General features: G+C 41.5%; 1 protein-coding gene across 1 annotated transcript in view; it reads right to left on the bottom strand.

The window, feature by feature from the left end:
• Positions 1 to 464: 464 nt before the first annotated feature.
• The window catches only part of LOC101853532 (excitatory amino acid transporter), a 21,237-nt gene continuing 4,959 nt past the window's right edge, over positions 465 to 16,742 (bottom strand). Inside the window, exons 3-9 of the mRNA XM_035968478.1 lie at positions 10,940 to 11,232; positions 10,000 to 10,166; positions 7,893 to 8,019; positions 5,669 to 5,902; positions 4,428 to 4,622; positions 3,230 to 3,514; positions 465 to 788 (exon numbers count right to left, since the gene is read on the bottom strand). Of these exons, the coding sequence (XP_035824371.1) occupies positions 629 to 788; positions 3,230 to 3,514; positions 4,428 to 4,622; positions 5,669 to 5,902; positions 7,893 to 8,019; positions 10,000 to 10,166; positions 10,940 to 11,232 (1,461 nt within the window). The 3' untranslated portion in view covers positions 465 to 628. The remainder of the gene's footprint in view (positions 789 to 3,229; positions 3,515 to 4,427; positions 4,623 to 5,668; positions 5,903 to 7,892; positions 8,020 to 9,999; positions 10,167 to 10,939; positions 11,233 to 16,742) is intronic.

The following is a 16,742-nucleotide window of genomic DNA, read 5'->3' as shown; positions in this document are numbered from 1 at the left end:
GACACAACGTCGGACCGAGCTGAGGCTCGAACCCCCGAACTCGCAATCTCACGATTACGAGTCCGGTGGCCTTACCACTAGGCTACCGACGCCACTAGTGTTTCATAGCTGAGCCAACAAAAACACTGCGCTACCTTAGAATTACACATTTCCATCTGATATTTTTGGCCATTTTGAGTTGCTAAGACCATGAGATCAGAAAGCAAATTGATGCTCTATCTGCTATATCAAAATCGTAATATTATTATTCGAAGTTGTTATCAAGAATAGATACTCAAAGAATTCCGTTTGAAAAAAACTTGATATAGTCTGAAACTCAAGACTAGGTACTGCGCAGATAGAACTTTGCAATACTAGGGTAGCGACTTGTCTTTTCCTCTGTTTTCCTGTTAGAGGTTTGAAGTTTGTGCTTCCGTTGTAGACAACCCCCCCCCCCCCCCCCCAAAAAAAAAGAAAAGAAAAAAAGAACCCAAAAAAAACAACCGTGCACCATTCCTGCTAAACACATCCACCATTCTCCTTCAAAACACATTCACCATTCACCATCAAAATACATTCACACGCCATTTCCCGTCAGAACACGTGTACTATTTCCGATCAAAACGCATAGCACCAATAGCAACCTCCTTCAGAGGTTGTTCTTCGGACTAGTTGATTGGACTGCATCAGTCAATATCGGCTGTTCCTCGTCCTTGGTCTTCCCCTGCAAATGTTTCTTGGTGAACTCCCATGTGACCAGGACAGCCAACATGTGACTCACAGCGTTGGTGGTGGTACGTAAACGATCTCTGAAAATACAACCAGGCATTATAGATACAGAAAACAATTAGTCGTGGGAAAATGGTGCAAATACTTTACATCCTCCACAGATACAATTTGGATTGTTTACGGTATTGTTTTCTTAACTCCATCCCCAACAAACCCCGTGTGGATGCTTAAGAGTTTCCAAGAACTTCTAACGTTTCGAGACATCATGTGGACTCCAATTATACTAGTATGCAGAATAGCATTGCCGAGTGGACAGGGAAGAGCCCTTGCCCATGACCGTCAGAGCTGGAGACAGCTGATGCAGCGTTCAGCTATGCAGCGCCCCCATGACCCTGGGAAGGGTTAAAGGACTCGTGAACGTGTTGCATAACAGCACTTCACAAAAGACTAAGTTGAAAAGTGCATGCATTTCTAGGAGCACGGCGTGCAAGAGTACATATTCATTTCACTCCCATGATAAGAACGTTGCATTGGCTTCCCGTGTCAGCTAGAATGTCATATAAAATTGCAATATTATGTCATAAATGTGTCAATAACAAAGCTCCCTCATATCTTAGTGATCTCATCCAGATTTTTGCTCACCAAGATCAGGCAATCAGAATCTGTTAAGAATTCCCAGAAAAGGAGGTAAGAAATTAGCTGAAAGATCGTTTGCCCACCTTGCTCCATCAATTTGGAACTCTCTTCCCCAACCCTTGAGACATACAACATCTGAGTCTAAATTCAAAATATCTTTAAAGACACATATAAATGACATCATTATTATGTCAGTATGATTCATGTTCAGTACAATGTTATGTAAATGACTATGTATCCATTTATGTATTTTGCGAATTGCATTGTGTAGGCCTGTATTATTTTATTATGTATGTGTATGTGCTCATTTCGTTACGATGTGTAAGCGTGCGCGTGTGATAAGCTAGTGTGTATGTGTGTGTGTGTGTGTGTGTGTGTGTTTGGCGTGTATGTGTGTGCACATGTGTGCGTGTAATGTGTGTGTGTGTGTGTGTGTGTGTTTATGTGTGTATGTGTGTGTGTTAGTGTGTGTGTGTGTGTGTGTGTGTGTGTGTGTGTGTGTCACGTGCATGGATATTGTCCGTACATGCATATGTAAAGCGCCTGGAGCTGTGTTTACACGGGAGTGGGCGCTATAGAATTAATTATCTTCATCATTATTATTATTATACCAGTGGTTCTTAACCTTCTTGAGGGTGCTGGGCCCCGCAAGTGTCAAATCATACGTTTTTCTTGACCTCTGCCGAACCCTTGAGACTAACAGACTCGCCGAACCCCTGAGAATGAATCACCGTACCCCTGAGGTTTGATCGAACCCAGGTTAAGAACCACTGACATTCACGGTAGACAATTTGGCACAGCCAGCCAGCCAGCCAGCCAGCCAGCCAGACAGACAGACAGACAGACGGACAGACGACAGACAGACGGACATACATACATACATACCAGGGGCGGCTCGTGGGTCTAAAAAGTGGGCATGCACAATTTATTAAGCTATCTTAGGCTGAAGATAATCAAGGGCAGAGTAAATGGGATTGTGTATAATTTTAGGATCTTTGGGTTGGTGAAGGAAGACCTTGTGCTTTTATTTTCATTATTTTTACATCCGACTTCTAGAACTAAATCTGTTCGTTAGATAAACGTCAATTTAATTCATCCTGCATTAGAATAGAACACTCAAGTAATACATTTCACCACTCCACTACAAAACCGTTCAAAAGCACAACTCATATGACGGCGACTTAACTATGTCACGTTCACCTCCCTCAGGTTCACGGTCACAGAGTCACTTAAAATAGCGACAAGACAATGAACCAATCACAATTCACTTGAGCACTCCGCTGAATTGCTACGGGGCCCACATAATTTTGGCATGAAAGAGTACACAGTCTATGGCGTTTATTTTTAGATTGCCTACTGTGGGCTATGTTTCGGCGCTATTCAGCAGGAGCACATTTTAGATGTGCCGTCTTATTAATATTAATGTACCGCCAAACTCTCTACAAGTGTCGTCATCGCTTGGGTTATCCCAAAGAGTGATTTATAGGTCAGGTTTCCACTGTTGACTATCCTGTTATGTTTAGATACAGCGCATGAACTTAGGCATGGCATAGTAGATGTTTTTCTGCACTATAGAATAGAAATGACAGTTACGGCGCCAGTGAGGTCCTTGTTTTGATATAATATTTGGCTAGTGTTTTTTTCTGGGGTCTTCTATTTTTATTATTGTGGGTGCTTTACGTCATAGAACATTAAAACATTTTGGGCGGCACTGCACGACCGTGCTCTATGGAAGAACCGCGCCTGATACAGACAGACAGACAGACAGACAGACAGACAGACAGACAGACAGACAGACAGACAGACAGACAGACAGACAGACACATCCAGTTTCTTCATGAACTGCATTTTAATAATAATATAGAAACCTAGCGATTTTGCTTACGTCATCCACTCTACAGCCAAAATGAGGCCAATATTGACAGGGGGAATCCCCAGAGAGCCCAGGATCAACAAGACGGCGACGACACTGGCGCTAGGGACGCTCGGGATGGCCAGGGAAGACAGGATTGACAGCAGGCTGAAATACCATACAAACATACACTCAAACAAACAAACAAACTGATATGCAGGTTGACATTTCTTTTCGCTTCCAATGGTGCATCTTCCTCGCTTTACTTTGGGTGAGATCTGTAAGACTAATGACAAAATTAAACTCAAGCCACCTACTTCGAACTACTTGGCCTAGTGCGCACCCCCCCCCCCTACTATTGTGAAAATGTCATGGACTGTATAGCTGTAATTGCCAGGTGAAAAGATTATGTGTCATGTTTGAAGTGTCTTTTCGTCAATTCGTTATTGCAATAGTTTTTCCTGTTCTATACTTGTTTCTGACCGAATGTGTGATAGGAACTGAATAAAGCCTTCTATTCAGAATTTGGACAATCCGACTTTCTTGAAATTGTCAATTTACTAGAATTCGTCTGATATTTAGAATTATTGGGACGCACATTAAGTTAATAGTAAGATTTTACATTGTATCATATTATTGAATTTGGAGGTGCCTAAAACGCATACTTTTATAATTTAGTAACAACAACTCATTGGCTTGTATTGCAATATCATAAACATTGCACTCAAACATAATTCAGGTTCCCCATATGACCTGCATCATGTGACTCCATTTGAGCAAAAAGACGAGCAAGGGGGAAAGGTGCTGCGCGCACGTGACTGCAGCAAGATTGGTGTCTCGCCTTTTTTTTGGGACATAATGGCACGGCCTGTGGTATGCACGCTTAGCAACAAAATATTTTTAAAAAAGACTGCAAAGAGCGGTGGCCATGGCATTCAACAATATATGAGAATATATGTATGCATAAACTAAACTCCCATCCCAGACTTTACAAACCATGAGACATATCGAATACAATTTAAATGTACTTGTGTTCTCAGGAGGTGTCAACCACACACAGTGAGCAATAAAAGGACAATAACAAATATTAACTATGACCAAGTCTCCTTATTATGTTTTTCCTCCTGCACAGCAACAACGACGACGACGGCGATGATGATGATGATGATGATGATGATGATGATGATGATGATGATGATGATGCCCCCCCCCCCCCCACACACACACTTACCCAGTGAGTAGACACAGAGAAGCGGTCAGCTCTGTCCCAGCAAACTGTGCCACAAACAGACAGGTGGTCACGATAAAGCAACAACTGCCGTCTCTGTTGAGGGTCGTACAAAAAGGAAGGACGAAGCCAGGCACGCGAGGGTCGACCTTGTACTTGTGTATGGCAATCTCCATTATCTCAGGATAGACAATCAGTCTGAACAAAAAAAAAGAACAGAAAAAAAGAGAAAATCTTGTGAAAAAAATAGCAACCTTCACTACATTTACTGAAATTCAAAAGACTCGATAGAAAGAAATGTCAGCCTGTTAAGTATAATAATATGTTAGAAAAGAACATAAAAAAGAGAATCACTCAATTTCAACAGACTAAAATGAGTTACCAAGAAAACTCAGCTAGTTTAAACTGCAAAAAACATCTCTACGAGCAATACTTTACAACAATCACGCAGCAAGACAGAGATACCCAAATGAAACATCCTCCTCTAAATCGGGTCTCTGGCGTGCGACAGCGGGGTGCCTAATAGGGGGTGCCCATTAGCACGATCGGGTCGGGTCGTGTCGTCGGGTCGTCGGGTTGGGTCCTTGTTAGGTGGTTTCAGTGCACACTACAACCCCGCCGCGATTGTACCCGAAGACCTGGAAGTTAAAGTAGAGAAACCTTTAACCTCAATGGCTTCCAGGGCTCTTTTCCGCAGTTCACTATCGCAGTGCTGAATCAGCCTGGAATCCCATAAACATGGGTTAGATCTATATCGATAGCTTTCTATTATCAAAGATCGTTCACAACAAGATAGTTCACTTGACCAAAAAGTGTCCGCGCCGCGGAAGTCCGCGCATTGGTTCAGGTGGAGCTGCTGTCTTTGTTTTGAAGCTCTCTTTCGTTTCTCCAGAAGAAGAATAGGAATGGCAGTTTGTTAGTTCGGTTTCATTGTTTTTCTTACTAGTAACGTAACTCTGTCCGCAAAGTCCGCACTTTTTCGAAGAGGGCGCCACACGTGACTCAGCCTTGTTTTGATTGGCTACAAACCACCCGATCGCGCCACTCGCAGGCCTGAAAACAAACGTGTTTGTTTTTGCAGGTCAACGATTGAGTCGATCGGTTTGTGCCACGATGGCCGCTTTGCGCCCCCAATTTGGCTAGCCCTGACTGTCAAATCGACCAGACCCGATCACGCTAGTGGGCACCCAATATAACAGCAACACCACAGAAATATGCTGGTCTGTACTGTTCAACACACTCACGAGCTGGGAGGGCCAACTGAGATGAGCCATGGTCTCGCCAGACTAAGCAGGAAGGTAATCGGGTTCCGTCTGATGAGCAGCAGATACAGGCCTGTCAGGAAAACCAACTGGTACACCAGGCCACCCACCATTGTTGCCAGTAGAAATAGTCCCATAGAGGTGAACCCTTCCGCCAGGTCGTCTATACTGATCAGGGCTCTGGCGATCAGGCTCGCCACGCCTACTGGACTGGACCTGAGAGATTGGTAGGAGATTTGATGAACATGAGATATTGGTGGTAGATTGTAAATTATAAACGTTTAACTGGATCTTAGAGATTGGTGTAAGATTGTAAGTTCTTTAAGGGACGTAGGAGATAAGTGGTAAATCTTTCAAGGAAAATGAGGTCGCCAAGTGCCAAGTCAGTGTGCCAAGAACAGATAACTGTAATAATAATAATATAGTATAATGTGTTGGCTCATTCATCTTGACTTCATGTGGTAATAAATGTTCCTGGCGTAGTGTGGTAAATTGTAAATGTTTAACTGGATCCGAACGATCGGTAGGAAATTGTAAATTGTGCTTTACTGGATCTAAGAGATAATGAAGGCAGCATGCAGATTGCAAATTATGCTTCACTGGACCTGAGAGATTGCTGGTGGATTGAAAACCAGACCTGAGAAACTGGTGGGAAGTTGTAAATTACGTTTTACTGGACCTGGGAGACTAGATGTAGATTACACTTATCTGTTGTTAGTTTTTCTGCATATCTCTCTTCGTTCATTGTAACTATGTATGACCGCTATTTGTAAACAAAATCTTTTCATGCATACATTGTATTAATTTAGCGTGGAATTTCATTAATCTAAAATATTTTCATTTTTAATACAATTTGTGTTTGCTTTGTGTTCCATACGGTTGAATGCTTTTGAGCGTTGTACGTGAAGTAAAAGTAGTAGGTTGGTAGACATTGCTGTTGTTTTGTGGATTGTGGATACAACTTTGTAAACAAAAGTATACACTACTTCGCGGGTATCTTCCTGTATGGAAAAGATTTAAACTTTCATACTTAAGACTTTACAAACGATGGGACAAAGCCAATGCAATACTCATGTTCTCTGGAAGACAATGTGTCAATAACACACTCTGTGAGGAATAAAAGGACATTAAAAAAATACCAACTCTGGCGAAGTCTCCTTATTACGTTTTCCCTCCAGTACAGCAAAAACGACGACAACGATAACGACGACAATGATAACGACGACAACGACGACGATGATGATGCTGCTGCTGCTGATGATGATGATGACGATGATGAGGATGATGTCTGATTCTCTCTCTCTCTCTCTCTCTCTCTCTCTCTCTCTCTCCCTCTCTCTCTCTTTCTCTCTCTCTCACACCCACACACTCTCCCTCTCTCTCCCCTCTCTCTCTTTCTCTCTCTCTTTTTCTCCCTCTCTTTCTCTCTCTCTCTCTGCCACTTCTTGCCTGCATTGTGACTTGAGTGTATGCACTTTGGTTTCTTTAGCAACAGGTAGTGTAGTCGTTTACATTATTGAAAAACGTTCCTGACGATGCCAGGAGAGGGCCAAACGTTGAACGTATCATAAAATATTTTGGAAACCCTACCAAGTTTCAACCTTTTTGAATTCTCTGCTGTATACAATGATGGAAGGGTGCTCCGAAGCGGAAAGTCCGGGTTCTAGCCTCGGTTCGGTCCCGGATTTATTTCGCCCCCTCCTTCCCACCCAGCAGTAATGGGGTACCTGGCTTCGAGTTGGTGAAGTAAAGGCGGCGTGGAAAGGAACTGGCCACCCTACTACAATGTGCCGAAGGCCCAGGAAGTTGTCTCACTAACAAGGCAATCCCCAATGTCCGGACCGGATGCGGGAACAACTTTACTTTATAAACAATGATGATGATGATGCCTATACGAGGCCTATCGAGGCCTTTACGAACATCTGATTAAACGTGACCTACCCTATTCAAGAACCCTATTCAAGTCTCAAGTATATTGTTTTTCTACTTTAAAACATGATGATGATGATCATAAAGATGATGATGATGATGGTGATGATGATGATGATGATGATGATGATGATGAGCGTGTTTACCAACTGCTTCATCGCAATTATATTTACCACAGCGTTTGCCTGCTGACTTCCGCAGTTTTATAATGTAAAACCTTCTTTCGGTTTGCGGCTATACAACCAACGGTTGATGAGGTCGACACAGATGACCTTACCACTTGATCCAGTCAAAAAGCTTGAATATGACGGAGGCGCCGGCCCTGAAGAAAGCAACCATTGGCTCACTCTTCCTGCCCAACTGGGAAGCTGCAATACCAAGAGCTGCACAAATGATGATCAGACCTGGAACAAAAACAAGCTGTTATCATCATCATCATCATCATTATCATCATCATCATCATCATCATCACCATCATCATCATCATCATCATCATCATCATCATCATCATCATCATCATCATCATCATCATCATCATTTTTTAAAACTTCCTCTTCTTCTTCTCCCTTTTCTTCTACACCTCATCAACACTATTAAGTGTGTCCACTTCGCCTTGAAGAGTTTATTAATACCAAGCTTGACTTGAAGTTCAACGTGCGATTTGCAATGGCCTGATATCTGGGTATTCAAGACTTCACGGCAGGGGAAATTTTCAAGACTTTTAAAATTACTCTTTATATGTGAATAATAATTTTCTTAAAAAACCTCACTAAATTGGACTTTATCAAACAAATCAGAGAAAATTCTTTGGATTCTATATCAAAAGTGGATATTTTGTGAATAATTGCTCATATTAGGAGGTTACTGAGCACAATTTCTGTTTCATCTGCTGACGCTATTTTGTTGGTATGACCTGCTTTGACCAGAACAAATTGTGAGGCAACGTGGTGGAATCAGGCTCTCGTCAAAATAATCAAAATGAAGAGACTTGCTTTTTCTGTTGGTTTGTGAATTGTTATCAAATTTTTGTTTTTTGGCTCAACACCTTTCATGCCCATTAAATAACTCATTTCTGTGTGGATTTTTTCTGAAAAACGTTAATTAAAGGCCCCCCCCCCCCCCCCCCAAAATGTCAATTTTCAGTTACCACGAACTTTTAAGCTAAGGAAATAACTAATCTTTGGCGGTCATTTTCTCATTAAGTTTACCTCTGAAAACAGGTAACCCCGACCTCATTCATTCGCAAATATCTCGACTTGTATTCAAGATAAATGGATATTTTTGCATCCAAATAAACACAAGTGAACAAGCTTTACAATGATATCAATAACTCTACATGCTCAAAAATTGACGAGAGCCTGATTCCACCACGCTGCCTCACAATTGCTCCAGCTAATATAGCTACACAATGTGATAGCGTATGGCACATTCATCCTTTTCATTGACTCTTCTGCTATTTGAAGCAGGAACTTGGGTTATCCACTTGAGACTTTGGTTTGTATATAAATTAAACAGATTGAGGTAATAGCCGTAACAAAAGTAAACAAGGAGAAAAGATCGAAGGGGGAGGAATATGTGGGGCAGGAATAGGAGGATGAGGAGTGGGAGATGGAGAGGAGCGGAAGGAGGAGAGGAAGGAGGAGGAGAGTTGATCTGTGCAGTTGATGATGGTGATAACGATAATGATAATAATAATAGAAATGATATTATTATTATTATTATTATTATTATTATTATTATTATTATTATTATTATTATTATTATTATTATCATCATCATAATGAAAATAGTTATATGTATAATAATAATAATAATAATAATAATAATAATAATAATAATAATAATAATAATAATAATAATAATAATAATAATAATATAATAGTAACAACAACAACAACACTTCATTGCATTTATATAAAGCATATCCATACTCTACAACATGCTCTATGCGCCTTACGAGTTGTCTATTACTGATGGTAATACTACTGATACGTGAGCCCTTACCTCTTCTACCTGTACCTATTAAAAACTGTTTATTTGTGTACCAGAGGGTGTTTCTTTTGGCTCGCTTATCTCACAACAAACCAGACTCCCAGTCTCAGACGACTGGAAGTCGATTCCTGAATAGTATCTTTTAATCAAGTACTGAATATTCGTGTTCGCCTGCTGGGCTACTGTATCCCTACTCAGTAAGGGTAGACTCTGACAGGCAGGGTCGAAGCAGTCAAAATAATCCAAAAATGGGTCTGAAACATTTACAATGAAATACGCTCGCACATTGTCAATTAACCCCACCCCAAAAAAAACCCAAAAACAACAACAACAAACAAAAACAAACAAAAACAAACAAACAAAAGAAAAAAACAGTAACAAAAACACCCCACCCAGCAAATTTGTAGTGGACGTCATTCCCAGGGACTTGACCAGCACTGTGTCTGTGACGTTGGTCATCACTCCGGACACGTTGACCACAGACAGAGTTTCCACCTCTTTGTATTTTGTCTGGGACTGGGAGATGGCGGCACGAACGATGTTGGACGGGAACAGATTGCTGGGAGAGAGAAACAAAGAATGGTTTATTCATTCATTCATTCATTCATTCATTCATTCATTCATTCATTCATTCATTCATTCATTCATTCAAAAATTGTTCATTCACTGCACGTTGTTGGAAGAGAACGGCCGATTACTAAGAGAGAATGAGATTGGTTCATTCAGGCATTTATCCATTCGTACATTCATGATTCATGGTGTTGCTCGAGAGCAGATAACTGGAAGAGAAGGAGATTGGTTCATTCCTTCCTTCCTTCATTCAAGTTATTTACTCCTTCTTTCATTCGTTTCTTAACTCACAGCATGACGTTCGACAGGAACAGAAAGCACACACATGTTATACACTTAGTTTGTTCCTACTCCCATTGTAAAGTGTTCTCGCTTTCATCGACACAATTTTCTTCCTATAGGAGCTGGGCTGCTTCGACACTGGCTGTCAGGGCTAACTTAGTCTGATTAGATACAACATCGGTTGGGGTGTAAAACGTTCACAGCGATCATGATGATCATGTGGGTATTGGAGAAACAAGGAGGGGGGGGGGGGGGGTAGCTTTCTGAGTCTCTCTCAGTTTGTTTTCTTCTTTAACTGCCAGATCTGAAACGGACATAGGTGATCTTAGTTCTTCAGTCAATATTCTCGTTGGTTGCTCTTAAGATGCCCTACATCTATTGCTGAACTCATCTATTCAGGCCGGGTAAGTAAGTAATTTATTCTTAGATGACCTCTGCTGCAATTGCCGTCTGTTTTTCTTGTGAGGGTTTGTCACCTACCGAATGAAATCCGCGACAATGTCGACAGTCTGAAGATTCCTCGTGTCAACTTTGGTACTGGTATCTCGAGACGAAATTGTTCCTGGCGATGACACCATAGTTAAAGTCAACACTATGTCTACAGCTCTGTTACATACAAAAAAGTTACGTGCAGGGGAAAGAAAGACAGATAGACAGAAATTGAAAAACAACACAAAATGGTCACTTTGTACGTTTAAAAAGCAGGACAAATAGACAGAAACAATCATTTGGGGAGAGATGAACACACTTTGGTTTGGGAGGGGGGAGTTGAGGAAGAAGCAGATGACAGAATAGGACTAGAGAAGAAGAAGAAAGGAGCCCGTCTTGGAGGTTTCCGAGGGTACATAAGAACAAGTAGATTAATAATGACAATTATGATAATGATGATGGTAATAATGATAATAATCTTGTTATAATCCTATCTTATTATAATGGAGATAAGCCCGTTTGTCATCATCATCATTGCCTTTCTCACCCTGGGTCAGGATATAGGCCACGAACAAACACTCTCCACCTTTCCCTATCCTGGGCTAGTCGCTTGATGTCACTCCACGTCTTCCCACTTTTCCGAACATCCATTTCCATGACTCTTCTCCAGGTTCCACGAGGTCTTCCCCTTGATCTTTTACGTTGTGGGTTCCAATCTAACACTTTTCTTGTTATGCAGCTGCTTGGCTTCCTGAGAGGGTGTCCAATCCATCGCCAACGTCTTCTTCCCACCTCATCTTTGGCTGGGCTCCGTCTGGTTCTTCTTAATACTTCCTCGTTGGTGATCCTGTCTGTCCATTTGATCCTCAGTAGCTTCCTCCGACACTTGTTTAAGAAAACCTGGATCCTCTTTATGCACGTATGGGATGCGTTCCACGTCTCACATCCATACAACAAGACTGACTTCACATTTGAGTTGGAAACTCTAAGCTTTGTTCGTAATGAGATGTCCCTGGTCCTCCAAATCCTGTTCAAAGAAATAAACGCAGTCTGTGCCTTTCCAATGCGGGACTTTATTTCAGCGCCTGATCCCCCCTCTCCGTCAATTATACTCCCAAGATAGCAGAAGGATACGACGTCTTCTAGTGCATTTCCTTGTACTGTGACCTGCTCCTTTCGAAGTGCATCTATCCTTAGAACTTTCGACTTTCCGGGGTGGATCCTCAATCCAACAGACTCTGATAGGCTGTTTAAAATTGCCGTCTTTGCTTGCATCTGTTCCTGTGTGTGTAACAGAAGCGCCAAGTCATCTGCAAAGTCCAGATCGTCCAACTGTTTCCATGGGGTCCACTGTATACCGTTTCTGTGTCCTCTGGTGGTTTCCTTCATCAGCCAGTCGACTGCCAATATGAAGAGGAACGATGATAATAAACATCCCTGTCTCACACTAGTCTTGATGTCAAAGTTGTCAGTGAGCTGGCCTTCATGTACAACCCTGCAACTTGCCTCTTCGTACATGCTCTTGATGAGGTTCACCAACTTCTGTGGGATTCCGTGGTGTCTCAGTATCTTCCATAGTGTTGCTCGGTCTATACGGTCAAAAGCCTTCTCATAGTCAAGGAAGTTGACGATCAGCTGGGAGTTCCACTCCAGGGACTGTTCCACAACAATCCTCAGCGTGGCAATCTGGTCGGTGGTGGAGCGATTTTTCCGGAAGCCTGCCTGTTCATCCCGTAGTCTTGGATCCGTTGCTGTCTTTATTCTCTCCAGAATGATTCTGTTGAAGACTTTAGCTGGTATTGAGAGAAGAGTGATCCCTCTGTAGTTGCTGCAGTTGCTGAGATCCCCCTTTTTTGGAAGCTTCACGAGGTGTCCTTTTTTCCAATCCTTTGGGAACTTGCTCTCTTTCCAGATCCTGGCAAACAGTGGGAGGAGGATGTCTGCCGTCACATTGGCATCTGCTTTTAGGGCTTCATGTGGAATCTGGTCAGGACCCGCCGCTTTACCTTTGTTCAGTTTCTTAATGGCATCCAGAATCTCTTGTTTTGAAGGAGCATCACAGCAGATTGGTAACTCATTTCTTGCTGGCAGTATGTTTGGTGGTTTTGTGGGGTCAGTAAAAACGTTTTACACAGGTGCCCATAAAATCTACAAAAATATGATTCAGACAAGAATTGCCCCAAATGTTTACGTGGGTATATTTTCAAACCCCGGAAACTACTTTTTGATTGTTCAGGTTTAATGGATTTTTGTGTAAATCGAAGCTCTCGGATGTTTTCACTCTACCTTTAGCCATTTCATATTTTACTGGGGACTACGTCTGTTTCGATCCCAAGCTTTGTTGTGCGTGTGAGTAGTTCGCAAGAAAAGAAGTGCAGTTTCTGCTTTGTCGTGTGTGTGCCACTGAGTTCTACTTTTTTGAAGTAGTTAACACGGACACAAGTGCGGTTTGTGTTTTGTCGCGTGTGTGCGCGACAGTAGTTAGCAAGAACAGAAGTGCCGTTTGTGTTTTGTCGTGTGTGTATGCCACATAGTTCTATTTCGGCTCCTTCTATTGGCCAATGGAATATTAGTTAATAAAATTAATAAGGTAGTAGGATGCCCCTTAAATGTAGAGTTTGTTTAACCCCACGAAACAGAGATGAAAGCGAGAGGAAATGGAGAAAGGCCACTTTCAAACAGAATTTACGCTCTAAAAGTCAGAATAGCGTGCTAGGCCAAGAAAGAATGGGCCAACGTTGGCCATAGCGTGCAACACACAGTCGTTTAGTGAAACTGAAGTTGACCGAAGATTACGGACACATGACTGTGGTGAATTCAGTGTCGCCTGTGATCATTGCAATGTCATAAGATGGAGAGAAGATAAAAATACATTCTGCTGTCAAAATGGAAAGGTTAGTATACCTGTATCTCCCCCACCTTCTCGGGATTTAATAAAGTATTACGATGTAGCACAGAGCGGCAGCTCTTTCTTACCACACTGTAGGTCATACAATAATGCTCTCCCCCTTGCTTCAATTGGATGCAGTGAACAAGCAGAAAAGGGCTTCAATCCAACCTTCAAAATCCAGGGCAAGCCGTACCACCGATTAGGAAATCTTCTTCCCACTGCTGGAACTGAACCAAAGTTTGCACAGATTTTTTTCATGACTCTGCCACAGAACTTCATGATAGGCTGAGACTGTCACATATTTTACGGCCAGACATTTTGAATGAACTTCAACCTGAGAGAGAAGGTGAGTCAAGAGTTCCCAAAGCTTAAAGAAGAACAAAGAGTCGTGTATGGTGCTGTGATAGAGTCAGTTGTACAGAAGCAAAGCAAGATATTTGCCCTGGAGGCAAGTGGAGGGACTGGTGAAAACCCACACTATAAACCTGATTCTTGCGCTGTCCGTTCCTTTAAGAAGATCACCCTTGCTACAGCTCTGTCAGGCATTGCAGCAACTCTGCTCTCAAAAGGCAAAACATTACACAGCAGATGCAAAATACCCGTTAGTGTGAACAAACAGTCCATGTGCAGTGTGAGTCTCCAAGATGCCAGTTGCACTTTATCACGCCAAACAGAGCTGCTCATCATTGATGAAGTATCAATGGGCCACCAACACATCTTTGAAGCCATAGACCGAACACTTCAAGACATAATATGTGGGAATAACTCTCTGTTCGGTGGGCTAAATGTGCTGATGTCAGGTAACTGGCGCCAAGTACTACCAGTAGTTCGCCATGGCTCAAGATCACAGATAGTCAATGCAACGCTGAAATCATCATATCTGTGGGAGCATGTTAATGTGCTCAGACTGACAAGAAACATGAGGGTTTCGCTTATAGGTGAGACTGCTTGTTTCTCCAACTATCTACTGAACATTGGAGATGGCAAACACAATGTATGCAAGCAAATCTGGGAGTTTGCGATAAAACTGCCAGATGACATCACAATAAAGAGCGAACAAGAGTTGATAAATTTTGTCTTCGGTAATTTGCAGTCTAACACAAATCCTGATTGGCTGGGTTCCCGCTCAATCATCTGTCCCACCAACACAGAAGTAGACAGAATCAACCACCTGATCATGCAGTCCTTTCTCGGAGAAGAAAAAATCTGCAGGGACAGTGATTCGGTGGAAGAAAATGAACACCAAAACCCCATCAAATTTATTAATTCTCTATGTCCGACAGGTATGCCACTCCACAAACTGACATTGCGGAAAGATAGCATTGTCATGTTGCTGAGAAATCAGGATCCCTCAAACGGCCACTGCAAGGGGGCTAGATATGGGGTTCAACATCTTCATCAACATGTAATTGATGCTGTCGTTGCTTGCGGTCCACATGCCGGAAAGAAACTTTTCATCCCAATAATTCCCCTCATGCCTTCAGACAACATATTATTTCCCTTCCATATGCGACGGAAACAATTTCGGTTAGACCTGCTTTTGCAATGACTGCCAACAAAGCTCAGAGACAGACTTTGAATAGGATAGTGGTTTCTTTACAGGGCGATTTATTTCCCATGGACAATTGTATGTCGCAAAGAGTCGTGTTGGGTCCAGGGAATCTATTAGGATACATGCAAACAGACCTGCTGCCCAGGAGTTCCAGATGGCGCATTAAACCAGCAATGTTGTCTACACAGAGGTCCTACGGCAATGAATCAGGTACCGGTACAAATATTTTATCTTGGGCCTTCCTATCACTATATCACCGTTCGTAGAACGGGTCTGTGTCTAGTAATAATAATAATAATAATAAAAATAATAATAATAATAATAATAATAATAATAATAATAATAATAATAATAATAAAAATAATAATAATAATAATAATAATAATAATAATAATAATAATAATAATAATAATAATAATAATAATAATAGTAGTAATAATAATATAGTTTTTTCAGTTCAAATATACACCTAACAAATTCAAAGACCGCATAGAAAGACCAAATTACACCTAGCAAATCCAAATATACAAATGACGTCATAAAAAGTCCTAATACAACAATAGCAAGTTTAAATGTAAACCAAGGACTACTATACTCATATAATATAGTAGTCCTTGATGTAAACATAAAAATCTCAAATGTAACACATAGCAAATTCAAATGCCACATAGCAAGTTCAAATGTAAATATGCTTGAACTGGATTAAAAGGAGCCTAAGTGGGTGGTTGACGGGTGCTCTGGTGTGGTTTGCTCCTTCTTTCCTATCTAACATCTATCATCCTAATCTCTTCTCCTTCTTTTCTGTGTCTGTTACTATCTTGTAACACCTCTAATCTTCGGCACTTATATGACCTTACTGTGTTGCAATTGCCGCAAAACTCTTACTAAAACTAAAAAGGAGGCTAAAAGTATAAGGAGTATATCAAGGTAAGAAGTAAAAGGGTTTGGGTTTTTTCGGCCACGAAAAAGTTCGACGTAAGCCGTGTGGTGCCACAAGGAAGGAATCGTGTGAAACGAAAGTAATAGTTAAATTATGTTAAAAGCCGACAATAAACTCAGATGTTTAACAGAAGAAACGAACGGTTGTGATACAAATCAACATATTGCTTGCATATTATAGAACTAACTGAGTGAAATCTAAAGCCAAGTTCACTTTTATTTACTTATTGTTGCACTACAAAACGCTATGGCTTATAGGCTTGCATTGATCTGAAGGCTCTGCTGTCATTTTCATTATAGTCACAGCTTGTGTTTTTTGCTCCATCATCTGGGCAAGTGTGACCATCCTTTGTTAATGAGTCTGCTGAGTGAGCATTTATTGGTCTTTTGCTTCACCGAACTACGGTTTCAAATCGTATTTCCAAATTCACAAGCGTTCTCGAAGATGTTAAGAAAAGGTGTGTAAGGGGGGG

Source organism: Aplysia californica, unplaced genomic scaffold (assembly GCF_000002075.1).
Source record: "Aplysia californica isolate F4 #8 unplaced genomic scaffold, AplCal3.0 scaffold00061, whole genome shotgun sequence".
Classification (NCBI taxonomy): Eukaryota; Metazoa; Mollusca; class Gastropoda; order Aplysiida; family Aplysiidae; genus Aplysia; species Aplysia californica.
Note: the sequence above shows the minus strand (reverse complement) of the source record. Positions and strands in the feature narration are given on the sequence as shown.